The 21,599-nt window shown below is 51.9% G+C and overlaps 1 protein-coding gene across 1 annotated transcript; it reads right to left on the reverse strand.

Annotated features, from left to right (window-relative positions):
- Positions 1-653: 653 nt before the first annotated feature.
- SDR42E2 (short chain dehydrogenase/reductase family 42E, member 2) lies at positions 654-19,235 on the reverse strand. The gene is made up of 12 exons (XM_077760299.1): positions 19,181-19,235; positions 18,513-18,709; positions 17,703-17,798; positions 16,092-16,149; positions 15,254-15,372; positions 14,539-14,614; positions 10,693-10,775; positions 8,954-9,091; positions 8,349-8,414; positions 5,901-5,964; positions 3,967-4,040; positions 654-1,268 (listed from the first exon to the last, which is right to left on the reverse strand). The coding sequence occupies exons 1-12, from the start codon at positions 19,233-19,235 to the stop codon at positions 1,026-1,028; spliced, it is 1,269 nt and encodes a 422-aa protein (XP_077616425.1). The 3' UTR covers positions 654-1,025.
- Positions 19,236-21,599: the final 2,364 nt, after the last annotated feature.

A 21,599-nucleotide genomic window follows, 5' to 3' on the forward strand; every position in this document is an offset into this window, starting at 1 on the left:
TCTGTGCTGACTGCCAGTCTGGAGCCTGTTTCAGTCTGTGACTCTTTCTCTCTCTGACTCTCCCCTGCTCACGCTGTCTCTCTCTCTCTCTCTCTCCTAGAAATAAATAAAAATATTTAAAAAAAAAAAAGATCTACTCTCTTAACAACCTTCACATACGTAATATAGTATTATTAACCATAGTAGCCATTACATCACCATAACTTATTTATTTTATAACTGGAAGTTTATATCTTTTGATCACCTTAAAAAGTTTTGTTTTGTTTTAGATCTTTGCTGATACAGAAGCCTGTGCTTACTAAGCTAGGTCAGCCCCAGACTCATAAACCAGACACCCAAAAAGGTCAGGTCCGGCAAGGTGTCCCTTCAACCCTGGCTATCATCACACAGGGAGATGTGCAATACTGAGTGAAACCAAAACATCAATGTAACAGCAGATCAAAAGCAATTCTCCTAAAATGGGTCTATTCCAAGATACCAGGATGATCTCAGGACAGAGAGGAGCTTGGGCAGTGAGGACGGTACAATGTCTCTAGAAAGGCAGCAGCTGCAACCACCACCCCCAGCACTTAGCCGGCTGCCAGAGGTGACTCCAGGCAGCCCCTAANAGAGGGGCGGGGCCGGATCCAGAAGGAGGAGCAACGCCAGTCCCGGAAGAAGAAACCGAGGGGAAGGCTCAATCCTACCGGTAGGGCCAGAAAGAGGGCGGAACGCGAGCAGAGGAGAATCCGGGGTCGGGTTAGGTCTGGGCAGAGCAGGAGGAGAAGGCCTGGAAGGCGGAGGAGGCTGTATGCCTACCTCCTCGGTAACCCCGCCAGGCCAGAGGGAGAAGCCCGGGCAAGACCCAGACGGCTGGGGCGCGGGGCGGGGCCATGGCTCAAGACGCGGAGCAGAGGCGTGCCTAAGCCTAGGGGGTAGGCCAGAGACGGAATCGAGACCCTTGTGGGCGAGGCAAGGGCTCGGGGGCGGGTCCAAGCCCGGAAGGTGAAGCTGGGATAGTAGCCGGCAGTGACCAGCGGCGCAGGTCAGACGCTGGACGGCTGCAGGGTTCGGAGGTGCAGGGCCAGGGCGAGCAGCCCGAGGAGCAGCAGCAGCAGCCCGAGCAGCAGCCGTAGGAGCGTCCGCGCGGTGGAGCTGCGGGACCGCCGGCTCGTAGACCTCACGTATTGCTCCACGACGTCGGCGAAGTGGAACTTGTCTGGCGTGTAGCCAAGCTGGGCGCGGGCCTTGGCGATCTGGAAAGTGTGCGTCACGGCCACGCTGCGCACCTGCGGGGAGAGGGGGTTGGCAGCGGAGGGAAGGGCCTATGAGGGTGGGAAACACAGTCCAACTTGTGTTACCCCCAGGGAAGAGAGGGCAGGGGTTTTCCTGCCTTTGCACAGCGGAACCCATGTGCTGCGTTTCGCTCCTGCGATGCCTTCCTCAGGGAAGATTTCCTTTCTCCCTTACGTCTCCCATTCTCCTGGAGCGCGACGCTTCCAGGAGGTGTTTCCTGCATCTCCCCAACCCTCCTGAACTTCTCAGTCCCCCAACAGTGACACGTCCCTTCCCGGCCTAGCACGGGCCGGGACTCAGCAGGTTGTTGGCTATGCTCTAGGAGAAGCTGACCGCCCTGCCTGGGCCCTGGGTGCTGCTCTCTGGAAACGCTCTAGGCTTCTCTGGCCACCGCACCAGGACGCAGCCTTCTCACCCTCCCTGGTTAGGCTTCCCTAAGAGAGGAATTCAATTATGAAGAAATGATTACTCTCCACCTTCTGGGCTGCCTGGGGCCCCATAGGCTTCAAGGGCAGTACTGACAGCCATGAATAACTGAACAAGCACTGTGCCTGGCCTGGGTTTAACCCTTTCGAAGCCTTATCTTATTTAATTCCCTGAGGTGGCACTAACACTATCTCCTCTTTACATATTTGAAAATTACAAGGGGGCACCTGGGTGGCTCAGTCGGTTGGGCGTCCGACTTCTGCTCAGGTCATGATCTCAGGCTCGTGGGTTCAAGCCCCATGTCGGGCTCTGTACTGACAGCTAGCTCAGAGCCTGGAGCCTGTTTCAGATTCTGTATCTCCCTCTGTCTCTGGTCCCCTGCTCACGCTGTCTCACTCTCTCTGAGAAATAAATAAAACATTAAAAAAAAAAAATTACAATTAGAGGGGTTAGATGACTTGCCCAGACTCACAGGGGAGCCACATTCCAGGCCCTGCACTTCCCAGCTGCGGCTGCGCTGGGCCTGGAAAGAGGATGCCCTCCCACCTCATTTCTTCCTCTTGTTCCTCAGCCTGACACAGGGAGGGGGTCCAAGAGAGTCACTTGATTCTCCCGCGACACTGAAACAGCCCCTCCACCAAGCCGCTGGTCTTGGATGTTTGTGGGGGAGGGGAGAGGCCAGTCTTGTTCCCTTTTGCCCCAGGTAGTAAGTTCAAGGCTTTGGGAGATACACCTGGGAACTAGATCAGCAAGGTCCTGGACACAGTGCTCTCAGATCTCAGGCTTAGATGGTACCGTACTTTGGGAAGTCTCCCTAACTGCCTCAGACCTAGCTCAGGTGCCCCTTCTGTGTGCTCTGAAGTTCCTCATAATTTCCTCCAGTAGAGCCCTTATCACTGTGTGTTAGGTTTCCCGGTTGCTGAGCTGTCTTCCCCTTTGGGCTGTGAGCTCCTTGAGGTAAGGGCTGTGTCTTGCCTTAGTTACTCAGCACAGTTCCTGGCACACACTAGGTGTTCAAAAAATGTTCAGTGAATCCGACTGTAACTAAAGGGCTGGCTGGTTATGTCACAGACTGACCAGCAGAGGGCGTGAGAGCCACAGTGCCCAGAAACTTCCTTAGCTAAGTAGGGATCCTTTGCCCCTGAGAACAAGGAAACCTACAAGTGAAACCAGGAGGGGAGCTAGCTCCCTGCCACAATTCAGCAGGCCTTGGCAGCTAATTTACATTAATGTGATTCCTGACTAACTTGAAGCTTGAAATCATTTAGGTCTGGTCTGGGTTCAAATGTCAGCTCTGCTACTTAAGAGCATGCTTATGGGTGGGTTATTTCACCCCTGTGTGTCTCATTTCCTCTGTAAATGGACATAACAGTCTACAATTTCGAGTAGCAGGGAAAACTAAATGAGATAAAGCACAACACCTGGCATATCGTCACCACTCAGTAGACGACGATATTGTCATTATTCTCTTTCCTCTGCTAGTCTGCATAGTTCGAAGGAGAAACTACAGGGAAGTGCTTTTTGCTGTGGCCCATTCCCTATCCTCTGAGTTAAACAGCACTGAGCTTGGAGTATGAAGTCAATTCCAGAATCGTGTGATCTTGGACAAGTCACTACACTTCTCTAGTGCTCAGTTTTGTATCATAAAGCACCATATAATCTCTTGCCCTTCCTAACTTAGCAGGACATCAGAGAGAATCAAATACAAAGTGACCTGGAAGTATTTTGCATTAACACCAAACACTACTATTTACAACCTGCATTAAAATGTCCTCTCTTTTAAACTGTGTGTGCAAAGAGAAATCTGCATGATCATTTGGGAATAGTATTCGGTACCCACTAGGCACTTATATATTTATTATTCAGCAAGCATGAACGGTGAGCCCGGAACCACCAGGTTCTGTGTGCATGTGTCTCGAGAGTTGGTGGCATTGGTGGGGAGTGTTGGCATATTCAAAAACATGAATGTCACAAAACCTGCCTTCGGGAGCTTCCAGTCTGGCAGCGAAGATAAGCTGCTTATGAATGAATGACAGGGATGAGGGTCAGGCTTGGAGCTAATCACATTTCAGACCAAGAGAGCACAGCCTAAGCAAAAGCCCAGAGGTTGGGATGATTATAAAGAAGCTAGCGCTAGATTTGTGCCCACAAGGAAGGTTCTGAGACCTCAGACAAGCATCCAGTTATGGTGTCAGAGGGGTGAGGGGTGGTGGGGGTCTGGGGGTGGTGCAGGGCACCCCTCCCTCCCAGCAGCAGCCCACCTACCTCGCTTCGGGTGAGCAGCGGCGGAACGCTGCAGATGGGCCTCAAGGCCAGGTGCAGATATTCCATCACCGCAGCTGTGGGGGGAGAGAAGGGCCAGTGATCAGGGTGCCTCACTCTGCAAGTTCTGGGGAGGCCCTCAGGGACAAATCAGTTGGGGGCATTATTTGCTTTGCTAGCGGGGAGTCTCTTCATTTCGCAAAATTCTTCTGTCCCTGGGTTCCTTTAAATCAGCAGGTGTCAGGGGCACCTGGGTGGCTCAGTCGATTAAGCGTCCAACTTCAGCTGAGGTCATGATCTCATGGTTCATGGGTTCGAGGCCCACGTTGGGCTCTGTGCTGACAGCTAGCTCAGAGCCTGGAGCCTGCTTCAGATCCTGTGTCTCCCTCTCTCTCTGACCTCTCCTCTGCTCATGCTGTCTCTATCTGTCTCTCAAAAATAAATAAAACATTAAAAAAATTTTAAATCAGCAGTTGTCAGCACGTCGGGAAGGTGGAGGTGGGGGCTCGTTGGCTGTGAAATATGGCACAAGTACATTGTTATTAATATTAAAGGCTGACATTTGAAAACAAATCAGAGCAGATTCAGAGTTATCTCAAATCATGTCTCCTTCCCTCCCTCACTTCTATTCCAACATGGTCTCCTGAGTCGAAAGAAAGAAGTTGGAGCGGTGGTTCTCAATCTGGGTGGCACATCGGACCACTTTTAAAATTGCTCATGCTTCCCCTGCCCCCTTGCTCTCGTCGATCCTAATGTAATTGGTCTGGGGTGAGGCTGAGGCATTTTTATTTTATACGCTCCCAAGTGATTCTAATGTGCAGCCAGCATTAAGAACTAAGGGGTTGTGGTTAGCTCACTGGGAACAACATACAATCCTATAAAACTGCCTGAATGTGTGGCTGATCTCTTCCCAGCTGAGGGTCAAAGAGTGTCAATCATTGTGGCAGCACTGTGCGCGAGAAGTCACCCCATGCATGTGGCCTGGTGGCCAAAAGTCTGCAAATCCCTGCTTTAAATGGCAAGCATCCCAATGCATTTAAAATACAACAGATCTAGCTAAAGGGGCGCCTGGGTGGCTCAGTTGGTTAAGTGTCCGACTTCGGCGCAGGTCAGATCTCATGGTTCATGGGTTCGAGCCCCGCATCGGGCTCTGTGCTGACAGCTCAGAGCCTGGAGCCTGCTTCCAATTCTGTGTTTCCCTCTCTCTCTGCCCCTCCCCCTGCTCATGCTCTGTCTCTCTCTGTCTCAAAAATAAATAAACTATTAAAAAAAAAATAAAATAAAATACAATAGATCTAGCTAAGGTTTTCCAGAAACGCAGCTGTTTGTGACTTGAGGGTCACTTGTTCCCTTCAGGCTTGATCACTCCATGCCTGAGGCCAGATCTGCATTCTGGCTGGAAGGCCAGCAGAGGTGATGATGGAGGGTGCAGATGAGAGGAGAGGCTGACCTTCAGGGTGAGGAGAAAGCTCCACATGCCCCAAAGCAACCTTAACTTCAGCAGGACCTTGGGAGACAAGGCACCCCCGGGGCTCCTTCTTCTGACTGGCATGATGCCTTCCAAGACCAACCACAGGGCTGGGTGTGGGCTTTGGAGTCAGCCAAGCCCAGGTGTGAATTCTGCCTTTCTCACTGTGGCTCCATGAGTAGGTCCCTAACCTCTCAGGGCCTCAGGGGCCTCATCTTTACATGGGTCCAATCACACCCACCTAGCAAGTACGACAGGGTTTACACAGGGCCAGCGCTATGGCAAGGAGGTTGCCAGGCAAGTGCAGATGGGACTTGGAGCACCTGACCCCTGAAAGTGACGGTCTCCTTAGATTTGTGCCCTCAGTGCCTCACTCGCCTCTACCTAATCCTGACCCTGGGCTTGAAATAAGTGATGCATGTGTGCCTGGTACATGGAGGGCTTGTAACACACACACCACTTTCCTTACCTGTTAGGTAAACCCAGGAAGTGGGCACCCGGATCCAGGGCTGGCTGTACCCTAGCTTCTCAAACTGCAAGGAAACATGGCCTGAGATGAGAAGTGGTCTTTCAGGGGCTGTGTGCGAAGGCCACATGTTCCCTTTGCCCTGGGACTAGCAGAGGTACCACGGGCCCCCTGCCTGCCCACACAGGAGGGCAAACCCAGCAGACAGCCCCAACCCTGCACCAGTCTTGAAATGGGAAACTTTGATCAAGTCAAGCAGGGCTTGAGTGCATGGGTAGGTTTTTAGCCTGGGATCATTCACATCGTTTAGTTATTTTTTCCATCTGCCCACACCCAAAGACATTCCAAGGCACTTAACATAGAATCTAATTTTTCTAGAATTGACTTTTCTGCTATTAAAGAATAACAGCAGCAGCAGCAGCAACAACAACAACAACAAAAACCCCTCAGCACATGTGTGGAGGGTGGTAGGAGATGTATGAAGAGATGGGCTGGCACAAGATGAAATGAAGTTCACTTGTATAAAAACTGTCTGGGTCAAAAAAAACACAAAAACAAGTGTTGGCAAGGATATGGAAGAATGGGACCCTCTTACACTGTTTTTGAGATTGTAAAATGGTGCAGCCACTTTGGAAAACAGCCTGGCAGTTTCTCAAAAGGTTAAATAGAGGGGCACCTGGGTGGCTCAGTCAGTTAAGCATCTGACTTCAGCTCAGGTCATGACCTCATGGTTTGTGGGTTCGACCCCCACATTGGGCTCTGTGCTGACAGCTCAGAGCCTGGAGAATGCTTCGGATTCTGTCTCCCCCTCTCTCTGCCCCCACCCCACCCCTGCTCTCACTCTGTCAATCTCTCTCTCTCTCTGAAAAATAAAAATAAACATTAAAAATTTTTTTTAAAAAGGTTAAAAAAAGATACCATATGATCCAATAATTCCACTTCTAGGAAAACACCCAAGGAAAATGAAAACATACGTCCACAAAAAAGGTATACAATACTATTTACAGCAGCATTATTCTTAATAGCCCCAAAGTAAAAAAAAAAAAAAAAGCCCAATTTCTATCAACTGATAGATGGATAAACAAAATGTGGTCTATCCCTGGAATAGAATATTTTTTTTGGCAATAAAAAAGAATGGATACTGATACAATGTAGGCTACACATGAACTTTGAAAACATGATGCTAAATGAAAGAAGCCTAACACCAAAGTTCACACACTGTACGATTCCATCTATTCTAAATGTCCAGAATAGGCAAATCTACAGAAACAGAGAGTAGATTTGTGGCTCTGAGGTGGCTTGGGGTGATGGTCGCACAACTCTGAATATACTAAAAACCATTGAATTATGTGCTTTAAATAGGTGAATCGAACAGCAAATGAAAAGCATATAAAGCTGTTGACATTGGCATGTCTGCACGCCCCACAGACGGATCCTCTGGCACAGGGGTTCTGGTTGATCTCTTCCAGGCAGGCCTGGCCCCAAAAAGGAGTCTGCAGGGTGCTGGGCGAGGAGGCCAGGGTCCTTGGAGGGGCTGCAGTTTAGGGAGCCCCAGCACTAACATCTCCCTTTGTGCTTCAGGTTACCTTCCATTTACCCCTTACACAGCTTCCTCACATAGTACCGGGGCATCATGGCAAACTTCCACAGGGCAAGCTGACATAAACAGGAATCCAGGGGCACCTGAGTGGCTCAGCAGCCTGAGCGTCCAAGTCTTGATTTTGGCTCAGGTCATGATCTTATGGTTTAGTTCATGAGATTGAGCCCCACATTGGGCTCCACACTGACAGCACGGAACCTGCTTGGGGCTCTCTCTCTCCTTCTCTCTGCTCCTAAGCCTGTTTGGGATTTTCTCCTCTCTGCTCCTCTCTCTCTCAATCAAAATAAATAAATAAACTTAAAAAAAAATCAGGGGGTACCTGGGTGGCTCAGTTGGTTGAGCATCCAACTATTGGTTTTGGCTCAGGTCATGATCCCAGGGTCATGGGATTGAGTTCTGTCTCAGGCTCCATGCTGAGTGTGCAGACTGCTTGGGATTCTCTCTCTCTCTCTCTCTCTCTCTCTCTCTCTCTCTCTCCCCCTCTCTCTCTCTCTCCCTCCCTCTCTCTCTCTCCCTCCCTCCCTCCCTCCCTCTCCCTCTGCCCCTCTACTCTGCTCACTCACTCTCTTGCTCTCTCTCATAAAATAATTCAAAAATTTTTAAACAAAAAAATCAGGAATCAGGCTAGGAGAGGCTAAGGCAAACCAGGGGAGTACATGGTCCCCAAAAGGGGCAGCCACAACCCGGCTCCAGCCAGCTGCAGTGTTGCCCAGTGGACACTATTGCCGGAGCTGGTTTTCAATGGGAAATCTTCGGATTTTTGGAAGTAGGAAAGGATGACAAGGAGAGAAGATGTGCAGAACCCTGAATTCTCACTCAAGACGGAGAGGGGTGGACATCTGGGCACCTACCAGTGGAGCCATCCACTCGAAGAGGTTGACACTCTCCCCGTCATTGATGTAGTATGCCTGGCCACTCTGAGAGGGACATACAGGGAGGGGGACAGTCAGGCATCTGCCCACCAGCCTGACCCTACCCTTTCAGATGGCTAGCAGCAGCCCTGACCCCCCAGTTCTCCCAATCAGCCACTGAGGAGTCACAGCCATTCTCCAGCCCTGGGGACAGACCTCAGCAATTCCCTTTGAATTCTGGGACTGCCACATTGACTAGCTGTATGGCCTTAGCAGAGTCACTTAACCTCTCTGTACCTAAATGGGACAAAAATGATGGGATCTCCCTCTTGGAGGATCATAAAGAGTACATGTGACAGCATATGTAAAATGCTCAGCATGTGGTGACCATTACTTCAGGATTAACAGCACCTACATCACAGGGTCACTGCAAGGAGTTAGTGATGCCCCATAAAGACACCCCAACCCTGGCTTCCCTGGGCCCACAGTCCCACCGGCCATCTTGAGTCGGGGAGAGATGTGTGTGAGCCAGGAATCCCCAGGGATGGGGCACCCCACCTGCAGCCTGCTGGGGGAAGGCTGGGAGAGCATGGCAGGAGACTCACAGCCACGTAGCCCTTGGCTGCGGTGAGGGCCTCGGCCGCCAGCACGTGTGCCTGCACCAGATTGCGCACGTGGACCCAGTTCATCTGCGTCCTGTGGTCCCCAAACCGGAACATGAATAGCCTCTTCTTGATGTGGCCCTGGAGAAGGTGATAAACACAAACCCAAGCCTGGAGGGGCTTTGGATGCCACTTATATGATGATGGCTCCCAAATTTCTAGCTCCAGGCCAGACCCATGTCCCAACACCTCCATGTGGTGGTCGGTTGTCCATGTCCTAGAGCATGTACCTGACCTTCTAGCTCCTGTTCATCCCCTCCCCCATCTTACTAGAGAGCACTCTGTGACTCAGGCTGAAACCCCAGGGCCTCCGTGGGCCTTGCCTTCTCTCCAGTCCGCATCCAAGCCACCTCTGAGCCCAGGGGGCTCACCAGTACAACCTGTCCAGAATCCAACCACTTCTCACGGCCGTGACTGCTGCCCGGCTTCTCTACCTGGACACCGAAATAGCTTCCTAACTGCTTCTGGCTTCCACCCATGGGCCTCGCTGCTGTTTTCCACACAGCCAGGGGGATCTTCTGAATTCTAAGTCAGATCCTATGTCTCCTGGTTCAGAGTCTTCTGGACTCTCGCTGCCAAGTTGAAGGCCAAAGTCCTGACAACAGCTGGCCGAGGAGGCCCTTCTGACTTGGTCCCGCTTACTCTCAGACTTAGTCTCCCACTAACTCCCTCACTCACCCAGCTCCCGCCACATGGCCCCTCCCTGGATGTGCAGCAGGCTCCCATCTAGGGCCGTCCTGGCCTGGAAGGCTCGTCCCCCAAATGCTGGTGTGGTGCACCCTGCCAGCTTCTTCAAGGTGAAGGAGCCTCAGGGTTCCCCTGTCCCCTGCTCAATGAGACTCCCTGGCTGCCCGTGTGCCCATTTCCCACACCTGCTCCCCCTGTCCTTTTTTTCCATCATCCCTGGTACCTTCGAACCTCTTTATCATTTATCATGTTTATTATCCATCTCCTCCTGTGAGAATATAAGCCCCACAGGGCAGGAATCATTGTCTGTTTTGTTCACTGATCCATTCTAAAGCCTGGAATAGTGATCTGATTTCCAGGTTTGTACCCAAGCTGGCTGCTCTATTTGGACCACCTTCTCTCTACCACCCATTTCCTTGGTTAATTCTTTCTTCTCTTTCCAAACAGCTCAGGTATCACTATCTCTAGGAAGTCCTCCTGGACTGCCCCTGCCAGGCCCTCTCTGTTGTGCTCCCATATTCTCGTTCTTCCCTCCACGTAGCCCTTACCACGCTGACTCTGTGACTGTGGCCTCGGCCTCCCTGACGTGGCTGTGAGAAATGTGAGGACAGGGCCTCCAGTCCCTCGTAGCTATTTTGGTGGCACTCGTTTTCTCTGGAGAGGCTTTCTATATGAAGACCCTTGTGCTGGCAGCATGAGATGAGCCATCTGGCCATTTTGAGCCCACATCTGAGTAGGGACAACAGGCTCCCTCTGCCCCTTTGGGGTCACAGCTCTGTGTCTCCCTGGCCTGTGCCTAACCCTGGCTGGCACACACTGAGACCTTTGTTCCTGGTGGGTCTGATGGGGGTGGGGACATCTCCCAGAACTAAGAGTCCCAGATTCAGGACATTGCCCCAAGAGCAACACAGTGACTGTGAACTGCAAGGGCCCCATCCATGCACACATCGGCCAGGGTCCCCCTGTGCCTTGGGCACAGGCCTGGGTTGACATACCGCCACACGGGGCAGGTGCCTCTGCTCTTCAGGGCCATAGATCCCCGGGGGCCGGAGCACACACGTCCGCAGAGTGCCTCCTCCTAGGACACAAGGAGGGTGGTCAGGGCCTGGGGAGGGGTGGATCGGCAGGGAGAGACACAGACATGCTGTCCACATCTCCTGGTCCTTACCTGGACAGGTAGGCAGGGAAGACAGGCCCTTGGGGTTTCCTCATTTAAGTACTTATTCTCAGTCGATCAGTGAGTCATTTAACAAACAACATTCAGGGGTTCCCTAACGTCTCCCCCTTGCACAGGGCACTGGGATGGATGCTTTGGAGAATCCATGGATGACCAAGAAATGGTCATGAAGCTCATGGGCCAGTAAGAGAGGTAAGTCCAAGATGCATATCTGTACTTGGCCCATGAGAGTTTAATCAGCACTTGACAGATATAATCTCCTTTGACTCCCCTGAGAGTCCTACTGTGCCCATTTTACAGATGCAAACAGAGACCCTCACTCTTTCATGCCAATAGCTGTAGCTCTTTCCTTTTTCTGATCATCAGCCAGATAAGGACTATGAGGGCTCTCAGGGAGAGCCTACTATGTGCTTGATGCTCTGGTAAGCCAGGGTTTGTTTGTTTGTTTTTTAATGTTTATTTATTTATTTATTTTTGAGAAGCAGAGTGTGAGTGGGGAAGGGGCAGAGAGAAAGGGAGACAGAGTCTGAAGCAGGCTCCAGGCTCTGAGCTGTCAGCACAGAGCCGGATGCGGCCAGAAACCCACAAACTGTAAGATCATGACTTGAGCTGAAGTCAGAGAATTAACCAACTGAGCCACCCAGGTGCCCTCAGGGTTTTTTCCTTCAAGGCAACCCTACAAGGTGGGAACTGTTACTATCCCTGCTTTCTGGATCAAAGAACCAAGGCTCAGAAAAGGGATGTGATTTGCCTAAGGGCACACAGCTCAGCCTAGTGGAGATGAACCAAAGCCCAGGTTCTGATGCTACAGACTCTGTTTTTCTACTCATTCAGCCTCTGTCTTCCTGGAAAATGGGTGCTTTGTAAGTAGTGGTAGTAACTGTACTTTCCAGGTAATGGAAAGTGGAGAAAGGAAGAGATTGGAGCCGTCAGCACAAGAGCGTGGAGGCTGTCCCCCTCCCTCTCACTGCTCTGTGCCAGCAGAGTCCCCCAGACCAATACGGAGCTTAGTCCAGGGCCTCCCAACTTCTCTGCCACAGGTCTCTCCACGTTGATGGAAGCAGTAAATGAGTCTCCCCTGGGGAAGTCCGGGGGTGCAGCCTGAAGCCTGCCACAAATATACTTCTCTCAAGTCTAAGAAGCCCTAGAAAAATTTCAGTTTATCATAATCTATTTAAGATTTAAACAATTTTTTTCTTAATTATTTATTTGTAAATTATTTGACTTTCAATCCCAACCCCTGGAGATGGAACCTTCTGGAAGGTGTTCCACTCCCCTGAGGCTCAGGTTCCCCAAGGGACTGCACCCTAGTTTGGGAAGCCCCAGTGTACATCATCCTCTGGGATCAGAAGCCCACCTTCCTTCGGGGGCCCCTCCCCTCCCTGCACAAGGTCTTAGAGGACTGTCAGTCTAGATGCACCAGATGTGCCACTCTCCTCTGAGGTGGTGGCCATGGGACCCAGGCTGGGCCAGTGACATGGTCTCACCCAGGAATGTGACTCTCGCCATCACTGACACCGGGATCTAAAACCCTACGGGTGGGTTCACCCTAAAGAAACTGGTCACCAGCTCCTGCCACCCAGGTCTCTGGAGCTGCCCCGATCTTGTCCTTTCCAAGCCCTGGTGGTCATTTTTCCAGAAATACATTTCCAGAAGCTATCCCACATCCTTCTGCTGTAAGTTCCTTTTCCTTGCAAACTCTACCGGGGCCAGTGTCCTGGTTCATAGCCAAATACCCTGACAGCTTCCCCACCGATATCCTTCCTTACTTTAGAATGAGGCCAGTGCAGTGGACTGAGTGGTAGCCCCAGAAAAAATATGCCCACATCCTGGAACCTGTGGATGTAACCTTATTGGGATGAGGGCCTTTGGAGATGTAATTAAGATCATCCTGGATTGTGCCGGTGAGGCCCACATCCACTGTCAAGTATCCCTTGTAAGGGACTCACAGAGAAGAGACACATGAACTCAAGGAATGAGTGGGGCCACCCTAAGCTGGGAATCAATTCTCCCCTAGAGCCTCCTAGAGGAAGTGCAGCCCAACCCACACTTCGATCTCAGACATCTGGTTGTGAACCACAAGAGAAGACATTTCGGTTTTAGGCCACCAAGTTTGTACTCATTTGTTCTGTTCACACTGAGCTGAGATCTGCAGTCTCCGGGCTCTGCTTCAGGGACCAGGGCTCTCCTTGCTGGGTTAGAGACAGAGTCTCAGGGACCAGCTTGTGTTAGCAGGGACTGGAAATCATCCAGGGTGACCATGGCTGGACTCCTGGAAGGCAGGTATCAGGAGAGCTTTTCTGTAAACAGACTGCAGCTAATTTTAAACTCTGGGTCACCTGGGCATGGTGGAGGGGGGGAGGTCAGGTTGCAGCTGACTTGACTGGTGGGGCACCCGGCAGCCACGTCACAGAGGGGCAGGGCCCAGGGTATCCATGACTCCTGGCCACGGAGAGCTGGGGATGCTCGTATAAATAATTCTTGTCCAAAGGATTAAATGTCTGGTTTGTAGGCTGCTGGTCCAGCCAGGGAAGGCTCCAGGCAAAGAAGAGAATTCAACCGCACAGGGTCAACCTCCTGGAAAACACACCCGGATGTATGTTCCCACTGGGATCAGGGGTCAAGGCCTGACAAGCCCAGGGTGCTAGGGTGGAGTGGGGAGGATTTTAGGGAAAAGAGCCCAGTGGCCTGCTCAGCTCAGTGAAGCATGATGGTTCAGCTCCAGGCTCTGGTGTTAGACACCCAGTGGAGTAGGGGTGGGGTATTCAAATCCCACCTCTGCCACCTAATAGCTATGTGACCTTAGCTAAGTCAGTTCACCTCTCAGCCTTAGCCTCCTCCCCTGTAAATCTGGGGATTATAATTGCAACCATTCCTCACTCTCCAAATCTACTTGACTCCTGAGTTTAGATAATTAAGATAGTAAGAAAAACCAAGTTTTCTGATTCTTTTTTAGTTTCTGAATTTCGGAAAGCAGAGAGTGATAATCTGAAGAGCAAGGGATCTATCTGAATCTTTCTGGCTCCTGAGTTTGGAAAGCAGGGGATCCTTAGGGTTTTTAGCTCACATGGATGCTGTAAAGAACTACTGAGACTTTTGCATATAAACTTAGCATGTAAGGGGCACCTGAGTGTCTCAGTCTGTTAAGCATCTGACTTCGGTTCAGGTGGTGATCTCATGGTTTGTGAGCTTGAGCCCTTGTCAGGCTCTGTACTGACGTGACAGCTAAGAGCCTGGAGCCTGCTTCAGAGTCTGTGTCTTCCTCTCTCTCTACCCCTCCCTAGCTTAGTTCTGTCTCTCAAAAAATAAATAAACATTAAAAAATTTTTGTTAAAGTAAAGAGCATCCTTAAATGAGATCTACTCCTATGTGGCAGAAGAAAGATCCACTCCTATCTGTCTCTTCCCTCACCCAAGATGTGAGCCACATGAGGGCAGAACCTGGAGATGACTTTGTCCAGACTATGTCCCCGGTGGGGTTCAGGCACATAGCAGGTGCTCAGAATTTGTGAAATGATGAGTGACAGAGGCCCTGGGGAACTGTCCTTTGGAAGGAAGGTGAACCTCAGAAACAGAAACTGAAAGCTGAACTCACACATACATTCTGGGGGGAGACTGGTTGGGGGCAGACACATTTGTCCTGAGTAGGGGCCCATGACACTCACCTGAGAGAGGTGTGCCATTGGCCATGAGTGTCAACTGGTCAGCGATGGCTTTGGTTCGTGAGTAGTGGTCCATGTGCTGCCAGAGGACAAGAAGAAAAGCACCACCGGGCAGGGGTCAGTGGCACTGCCCAGCCCACCTGGCCCCAGGGCTGTCCTCTTGCTTCAGATCAACAGGGGCTGGATTCTGGGGGCTCCCCCTGGGCAATGGCCAGTGCCCTTCTTTTCCCTTGGGCCAGGAGCCATGGGAGCAGATTACAGAGCAGTAACAACAACCAGGGCTCCTGCACTCAGGGAGGCTCTTGCTGGCCCCCAGTGTGAGCCCTGGAATGCGGACGCTGCGTATGCATTGGATGAACTATTTCCACGCAGTCCTCCAGGTGTTCCTGGCTTTTCACATGCATCGGCTCGCAGCCTGCTCTCCACACCCCACAGGGGTGGTGTTTTCATGCCCAGATGAAGAAACAGAGGCTTGGAGTAAAGTGACCTGCACAGGGCCCCACAGATAGCGAGTGGCCTGGCTGGCTCAAGGCCAAGTCTGTGTGATTTCAGGATCCCTAAAATAGGAGCAGACTTGTGCTACCCAGTTTTGGGGACCCCTTCTTCATGGGACTCAATCTGAGTTGTGAAGTTGACCCTGGTTTCCACCCACCCCTATCCTTCGGGCTGTAGGTCCCAGGCCCAGTGGCCCTGCCCACCTCTCCTGGAAGCCAGGTACCTTCTCCAGTGGGAAATATGGCACAGAGTCCTCATCGCCCTGTTCTATGGGCTTCCCGCCGAACACGACATTGACAGTGCTGGTGTAGACAAGCCTCGGAACCCGTCGACGGACACAAACTGCAGTGACAGGTGCATACAGCAACACACACACACACACACACACACACACACACACACACACACACACACGGGGCTGAGGTGAGTAGGAGCTGGCTGAGGAGGTGGCTGCTGGGACCTCCCTGGGGGAATCCACTGACCTCCACCCAGTCTTTGCCACACATCCCGGCCCCTGGGGCCCTCCCAGAATACAGAGTTGCTCAGGAAGTAAGGGGTGTGGGCCAAGTCCCTGCTCCATGGGGCCCTGGGGGCCAGGCTGGCTCACTCCTCCTTCTCAGTATGGCTGTGGCCCCTGAGCTACATTGCTGGGGGCAAGTCAGAAGAAAGTTTCAGTCGATGGGGACATACGAAAAACACTCTAGAATCAGAGAAAAGACCAGATGCAGGACAAAGCAGACATGCCCAGAGACCCCAGATGTGGGTCTTCTATTTTGGTGCTTCGGTGACTTTTCTAACCCTGGATCCCTAAAGTGTAAACTCCGCTGCCTGTGTCCCCGGACATGCCGTGGCCACACTGAGCCACCCCATGCAGGAGCCTGGGCAGGTCTGCAGTTCAGGAAGGATGTGCTGCCCACAGGCCCTCCACTGGGGTGGCGGGGGCAGGGGAGGAGAGTCTCACCTCTGTCCCCCCTACCCTGTCCCCAGGGCAGGGCCTGTGGCAGGAGAGGGGAGAAAAGCAGGAAACACACAGCAGGTCACACTGAGCTTGGAGTGCCTACCATTGATCACTAGTTTGGTGCCTCCAACATTAATAGACTCAATCTGCTCTTTTTGCAGCTAAAAGATAAGACGGAGGTGGGAAGTCGTGGTGCTGTTCATGCCTCGTCGCTGAGGCCGTAAGGCCAGGCTCAGGGTCGGGCAGGGCAGGGGCTGCACAGTGTCCAGCTCAGAAGCAGGGGTCTGGGAGGCCCATGGGTGGTGCAGGAGCCCTGCTCTGCATCTCGCTGAGCGGGCAGGGGATGTTCCGCCCCCCACCGCTGCCTGGCCTCAGCTCCCTCATCACCTCCCCCCTGAGGGTCAGCAGCACCTCCCATAAACCCCATGGGAGGACGTGATGCAGTGTTTGACCCAGAAAAGGGACTCAAAATGTGTTGGGTCATTTCCTCATTCTGGAAGTCTCAGGCTCTTTATCTCTAAGATGGACAAGTGTAAAACTGTCCATGCCCTCAAGAGGTTGGGGTGTAAAAAATAAAAACACCTTGTGTACAGAGAGAGAGCTGCCTGTGTGCCCAGGATAGGGCAAAGCCTTGTGCATCTATCTCACTTAATCCTTCTGACCACACTAGGAGATGGGTTCTATATTGATTTTTAAACTACAATTATTCTCATTGCAGTTGCTTAGAATAAGTTAAAAATGTTTCAACAGGGGCACCTGGGTGGCTCAGTTGCTTAAGTGTCTGGCTCTTGATCTCAGCTCAGGTCTTGATCTCAGGGTCGTGAGTTCAAGCCCCGTGTTGGGCTCTGTGCTGACAGTGCAGGGCCTGCTTGGGATTCTCTCTCTCTCTCTCTCTCTCTCTCTCTTTCTTTCTTGCTGCATCTCCCCCTCTTCTACTTCCGCACACCCATGTGTGCATATTCTCTCTCTCAAAATAAATAAGTGATTAAAAAAAATCACTCAAACAGTGTAAAGGGTATATAAGTGAAAAGGAAATTTCCTTTCCATTGCTGACTCTCAGCCTTCCTCACCAGCCCCCACAGAGGCAACTACTGTTACTATTACAGTCCCGTGTATTTCTAGACATAATCTCTACTTACTAATATCAGCACATACACTTGTGTGAGCATGAGTATCCTAGCCTCTTTTCTTTTTATACAAACAGGAGGAGATCAAACACTGGTTTTGCATCTTGGAAACTGTTCTGTTATCAGCACATACTGAGTTACTTCACTCTTTTGAATGGCTGCATAGAGTTTCAATGTGGGGAGACTTTACAATTTATTTAAATAGTCCTTAACTGATGGGCATTTACTTCCTGTGTTTTGTTATTTAAAACAATGCTGCAAATATATATACAATGTGACTTCTGAGTCAAAGGGTGTCTGTTTTGATAGCTACCACACACTGAGGAGGTTCCGAGGGAAATACTAGCATAGATGAGGAAACAGGCTCAGAGAGGTTAAGTTAACTGGCCCTGGGTCACACAGCAAGAAAGTGGCAGAACTGGCCTGTGGTCCCATGGATGCAAAATGCAGGCTGGTATGATCTAAGTCTTTCCTGGATTAGGTGAAGGGGGGTAGTGAATACAGGGCACATAAAGTGGGGGGTATGCAGAACCAGGATCTGAACCCCGCTCTGTCTAACTCCAGGTACTGTATGTTGGGGTGCTCACCTTCTCAGCACCGGACATTCCATAGGATGCCACATGGAAGACACAGTCCACTCCTTCGAAGGCACGATACAGGGCTTCTTCATCTCGGACATCAGCCTGAAACAAAGAAGGAGGAGATGGGGTCGGGGGTTTTGGGACCAAGGCAGAGATGCCAACCCTGCACCTTGCCAGGTCCCAGAGCTGGTCCCCTGACCCAGGCCGAGCACCGGTGGGAGAAGCTGTGGGGCAGGATTTAGTGTATGATTCCACAGGGTACCATCATCTTCATCATCGGTGGAGGCTCCATTTATCGAGCTAACTCACAGGGGCTGTGCTCGGTGTTTTAAGTGCACTGTCTTATGGCCTCCCCTAGAAGACCCTTGTGCATCCTTTATGGATGGGGACACCAAAGCTCAGACATGTGGAGCCTTGTGGCCATGGCTGCCCAGGTGGGAAGTGCCAGAGTTTATTTATTTTATTTTTTAGGTTTTATTTATTTTTGAGACAGAGAGAGACAAAGCACGAGTGGGGGAGGTGCAGAGAGAGAAAGAGACACAGAATCTGAAACAAGCTCCAGGCTCTGAGCTGTCAGCACAGAACCCAACGCGGGGCTTGAACCCACGAATTGTGAGATTAAGACCTAAGCCAAGGTCAGACGCTTAACCGAATGAGCCACCCAGGTGTCCCCGGAAGTGCCAGAGTTTAAATAGTCTGATTCCAAGAGCCTGTGCTCTTCAGTACCACACCACTGGCTTCACATCAGACACTGTCCCCAGACCTCCACCAGCCGCCTGGGCCCCTCACCAGTGTCCAAGACACTCATCACCGCACCTGGATGAACTCGGTCCCCGGGCAGAGCTCCCACTGCGGTCGGCGGAGGTCGAGCAGGATGACAGAAGTGCCGCTCTTGGCCAGGCTAGAACCCAGGCTAAAGCCCAGGTAGCCTCCTCCTCCAGTCACCAGAACCTTCTGCCTAGGGGCCTGCATGGGTGTGGCCTGAGTCTTCTGCTGCGCTGCCGGTGTTGGAGCTGTCTCTGGCTCACTGGGTTTGGCCCCTATTCCTGATCCCCGTCTAGGCCTAGGCTCTACCCCTGGCCCAGGTAATGGTGCAGCTCCTGGCCTAGGTACTGGCCCAGGTACTGGCCCAGCTTCTGACCCAGGCCCCAGACCTGGCTCAGGTCCTGAAGCACCAGGCCCCAGCCTAGGTCTGGACATAGCACCAAAGCCTGGTCCAGGTCCCAGAACAGCACCAGACTCTGGTGCAGGTCCAGACACAGCACCATGCACTGGTCCGGGCCCTGAAGCAGCACCAGGCCCTGGCCCAGGTCCTAGAACCACACCAGGCCCCGGCCCATGTCCTGACACAGCCCCAGGCCCTGGCCTAGGCCCCAGAACAGCAGTAGGCCCTGAAACTGCAGCAGGCCCCGGCCCAGGCCCTGACTCAGACCCCAGGCCTGAGACTCCTCCCCAGGCCTGGCAGACAGGGCAGCTCTTCGCACCCTGGCCTGCAGCTTTGCAGGCCTCTGGGGAGGAGCCTACTGGGTTGGGCTTCATTCTCTAGTGAGCCATGCAAACCCAGGATCTATCCACCTGTAGAGAAAAAATAGAAGAAAAAACATTCTAGAGTTGTCTCAAGTAATGTGGATTATCAGACTAAGGGGAACTCCTGTTGGGGCATAGAGACCTTCTGACTTCCCAGTGAACCTGTCTCCTTCAGAATTTTTAGAACTTTCAAAGCAATTGCTGCCTCCCTTGGGTTTTATAGCTGGGGAAACTGAGGCCCAAAGTCACACTGCATGGCTGAGGTTTACACCAAGCATTCCTCATTTCTCTACCAGTTCCTTAAAATCCCTGTTCCCATGCAGCACCAGAGGAAGGCAGAATAAATCATGCCCAGGGGAACCCCATCAGACTGGAGGTGACTGCTTTCTTTCTTTTTTTTTTTTTAATGTTTTATTTATTTCTAAGAGAGAGAGAGAGGGACAGCGTGAGCAGGGGAGGGTCAGAGAGAGAGGGAGTCACAGACTGAAACAGGCTCCAGGCTCTGAGCTGGCAGTCAGCACAGAGCCCGGTGCGGGGCTCGAACCCACGAACCGCGAGATCATGACCTAAGCGAAAGTCGGACGCTTAACCGACTAAGCCACCCAGGCGCCCCAAGAACATACTCTCTCTCTTTTTTTTTAAGTGTTTTATTTATTTCTAGGACAGAGAGAGAGACAGCCTGAACAGGGGAGGGTCAGAGAGAGAGGGAGACACAGAATCTGAAACAGGCTCCAGGCTCTGAGCTGGCAGTCAGCACAGAGCCCGACGCGGGGCTCGAACCCACGAACCGTGAGATCATGACCTAAGGGAAAGTCAGACGCTTAACCGGCTAAGCCACCCAGGCGCCCCTGGAGGTGACTGCTTTCTGACTGGGAAGATGGGGAGGGGTTCCTGGAGAAAAAGAAGAGAAGGAAGAGGAGGACAAGGAGGAGAGAAGGAGAATAAAGGGGTGAGATGAGGAGGAGGAGTCCCCATGGGATCTAAAATGGCTCCGTGCTTGGAAACATGCACATGATTTGAAGAGGTCCATGACCCCCACCTTGAACCTGCAGCCTCTGGTTCTCCCAGGTGCCCCAGCAGTGCAGACGGCTGGCACTACCAGGTCTGCCCAAGCCCTCTGCTGGCATCAGGGTCAGGTCAGGAACCCTGGGGTCCAGCACTGGGGATCCTATTGTCCTATCTCCAGACTTAAAACCATCCAGCTGTCAGTCACTATCACCATCCTCAGCCCACGCCCCGCCTCCTGCTCCACCTGAGGCTAAGGCAGCACCAGGGGCCAGATCATCATCATGATTAATAACAGCAGTGACCATGTACCATGGGCCAACTGTTTGCCAGGCCGTGTGGCTACAGAGATAGGTATCTCTGCTCTGCATGATGCCTAATGGCTGTAAAAAAGAAAGGACAGGCACAGGGCACTTGGGTGTCTCAGTCAGTTAAGAGTCTGACTTTTGATTTCAGCTCAGGTCATGATGTCATGGTTCATGAGTATGAGCCCCACATTGGAATCTGCATTCTGGCACCGAGCCTGCTTGGGTTTCTCTCTCTCTCCTATCTCTGCCCCTTCCCCTGCTTATTCTCTATCTCTCTCTCAAAATACATAAACATTAAAAAAAAAAAAAAAAAAGAACAGGCACAACCAAGTGACTGAGTGATGAGCCCCCTGGTTGTGGCTGGTGATGTCAAGGGGCAGGGACCCTCACAGCTATAGGGGCTGCATCTTTTGGTCTCCCCCCATCACTGCCCTGTTCTCCAAAGTTCTAGGTGAGGGACACAGTCACAGGCTGTATAAACACTGGTGCTCATGGGTTTAAGAGTGGGGAGACATCCCAAATCTGAGTCATCACAAGGGATGAGTCTAATTCCCCTACGGGGGGGGAGAGGATGCAGCCCCCGAGTGGAGCCCTTCTCTGCCTAGGACTGTTCTGCGGACTGGTCTCTGGGACAGGAGCTGTCTTTCTATCCTATGGGAATGCCTTCTGGTGACAAAGACTGGGCGTGCCCTTAGGCAAAATCCTTGCAACCTCACTGTACCTCAGTATCCACTGCTGTAAAATGGACCCAAATAATCCTGGCTGCTCTGTCTACCTCACCAGACGGCCATGAGAAAACAGATGCCAAAGGCCTTGGCAAACCACTAGAAGGCATGCTCCCGGACGGCTGTGTTCACCTCAGCGTCCCCAGCACCTAGAACAGCGCTGGCGCCAAGCAGGTGGTAAGTAGCTGCCGACTGCATGAAACCACAAGGAGCTGTCTGCATCTGGGAGCGCTGTGGCCAAGCACCGGCTGACAGCAGCCAGGGCGGCAGTTAATTCTCCTGGCCGTCCTGTGTAGTAGAGGCTGCCGTTCGCATCACCCAGAGACGGAAACTGAGGC

This window comes from Crocuta crocuta, unplaced genomic scaffold, assembly GCF_008692635.1.
Source record: "Crocuta crocuta isolate KB4526 unplaced genomic scaffold, BGI_CrCroc_1.0 scaffold73, whole genome shotgun sequence".
Taxonomy (NCBI): domain Eukaryota; kingdom Metazoa; phylum Chordata; class Mammalia; order Carnivora; family Hyaenidae; genus Crocuta; species Crocuta crocuta.

What these genes read in the sequence shown, in the direction of transcription:
- SDR42E2 (XM_077760299.1), bottom strand. Translation starts at nt 19,235, where the DNA reads ATGAAGCCCAACCCAGTAGGCTCCTCCCCAGAGGCCTGCAAAGCTGCA. An exon ending in CAATGGCACACCTCTCTCAG is followed by an intron (nt 10,776 to 14,538) that starts GTGAGTGTCATG and finishes CTTGTGTCCTAG; the next exon opens with GAGGAGGCACTCTGCGGACG. An exon ending in TTCCTGGGTTTACCTAACAG is followed by an intron (nt 4,041 to 5,900) that starts GTAAGGAAAGTG and finishes CTCCCCCCACAG; the next exon opens with CTGCGGTGATGGAATATCTG.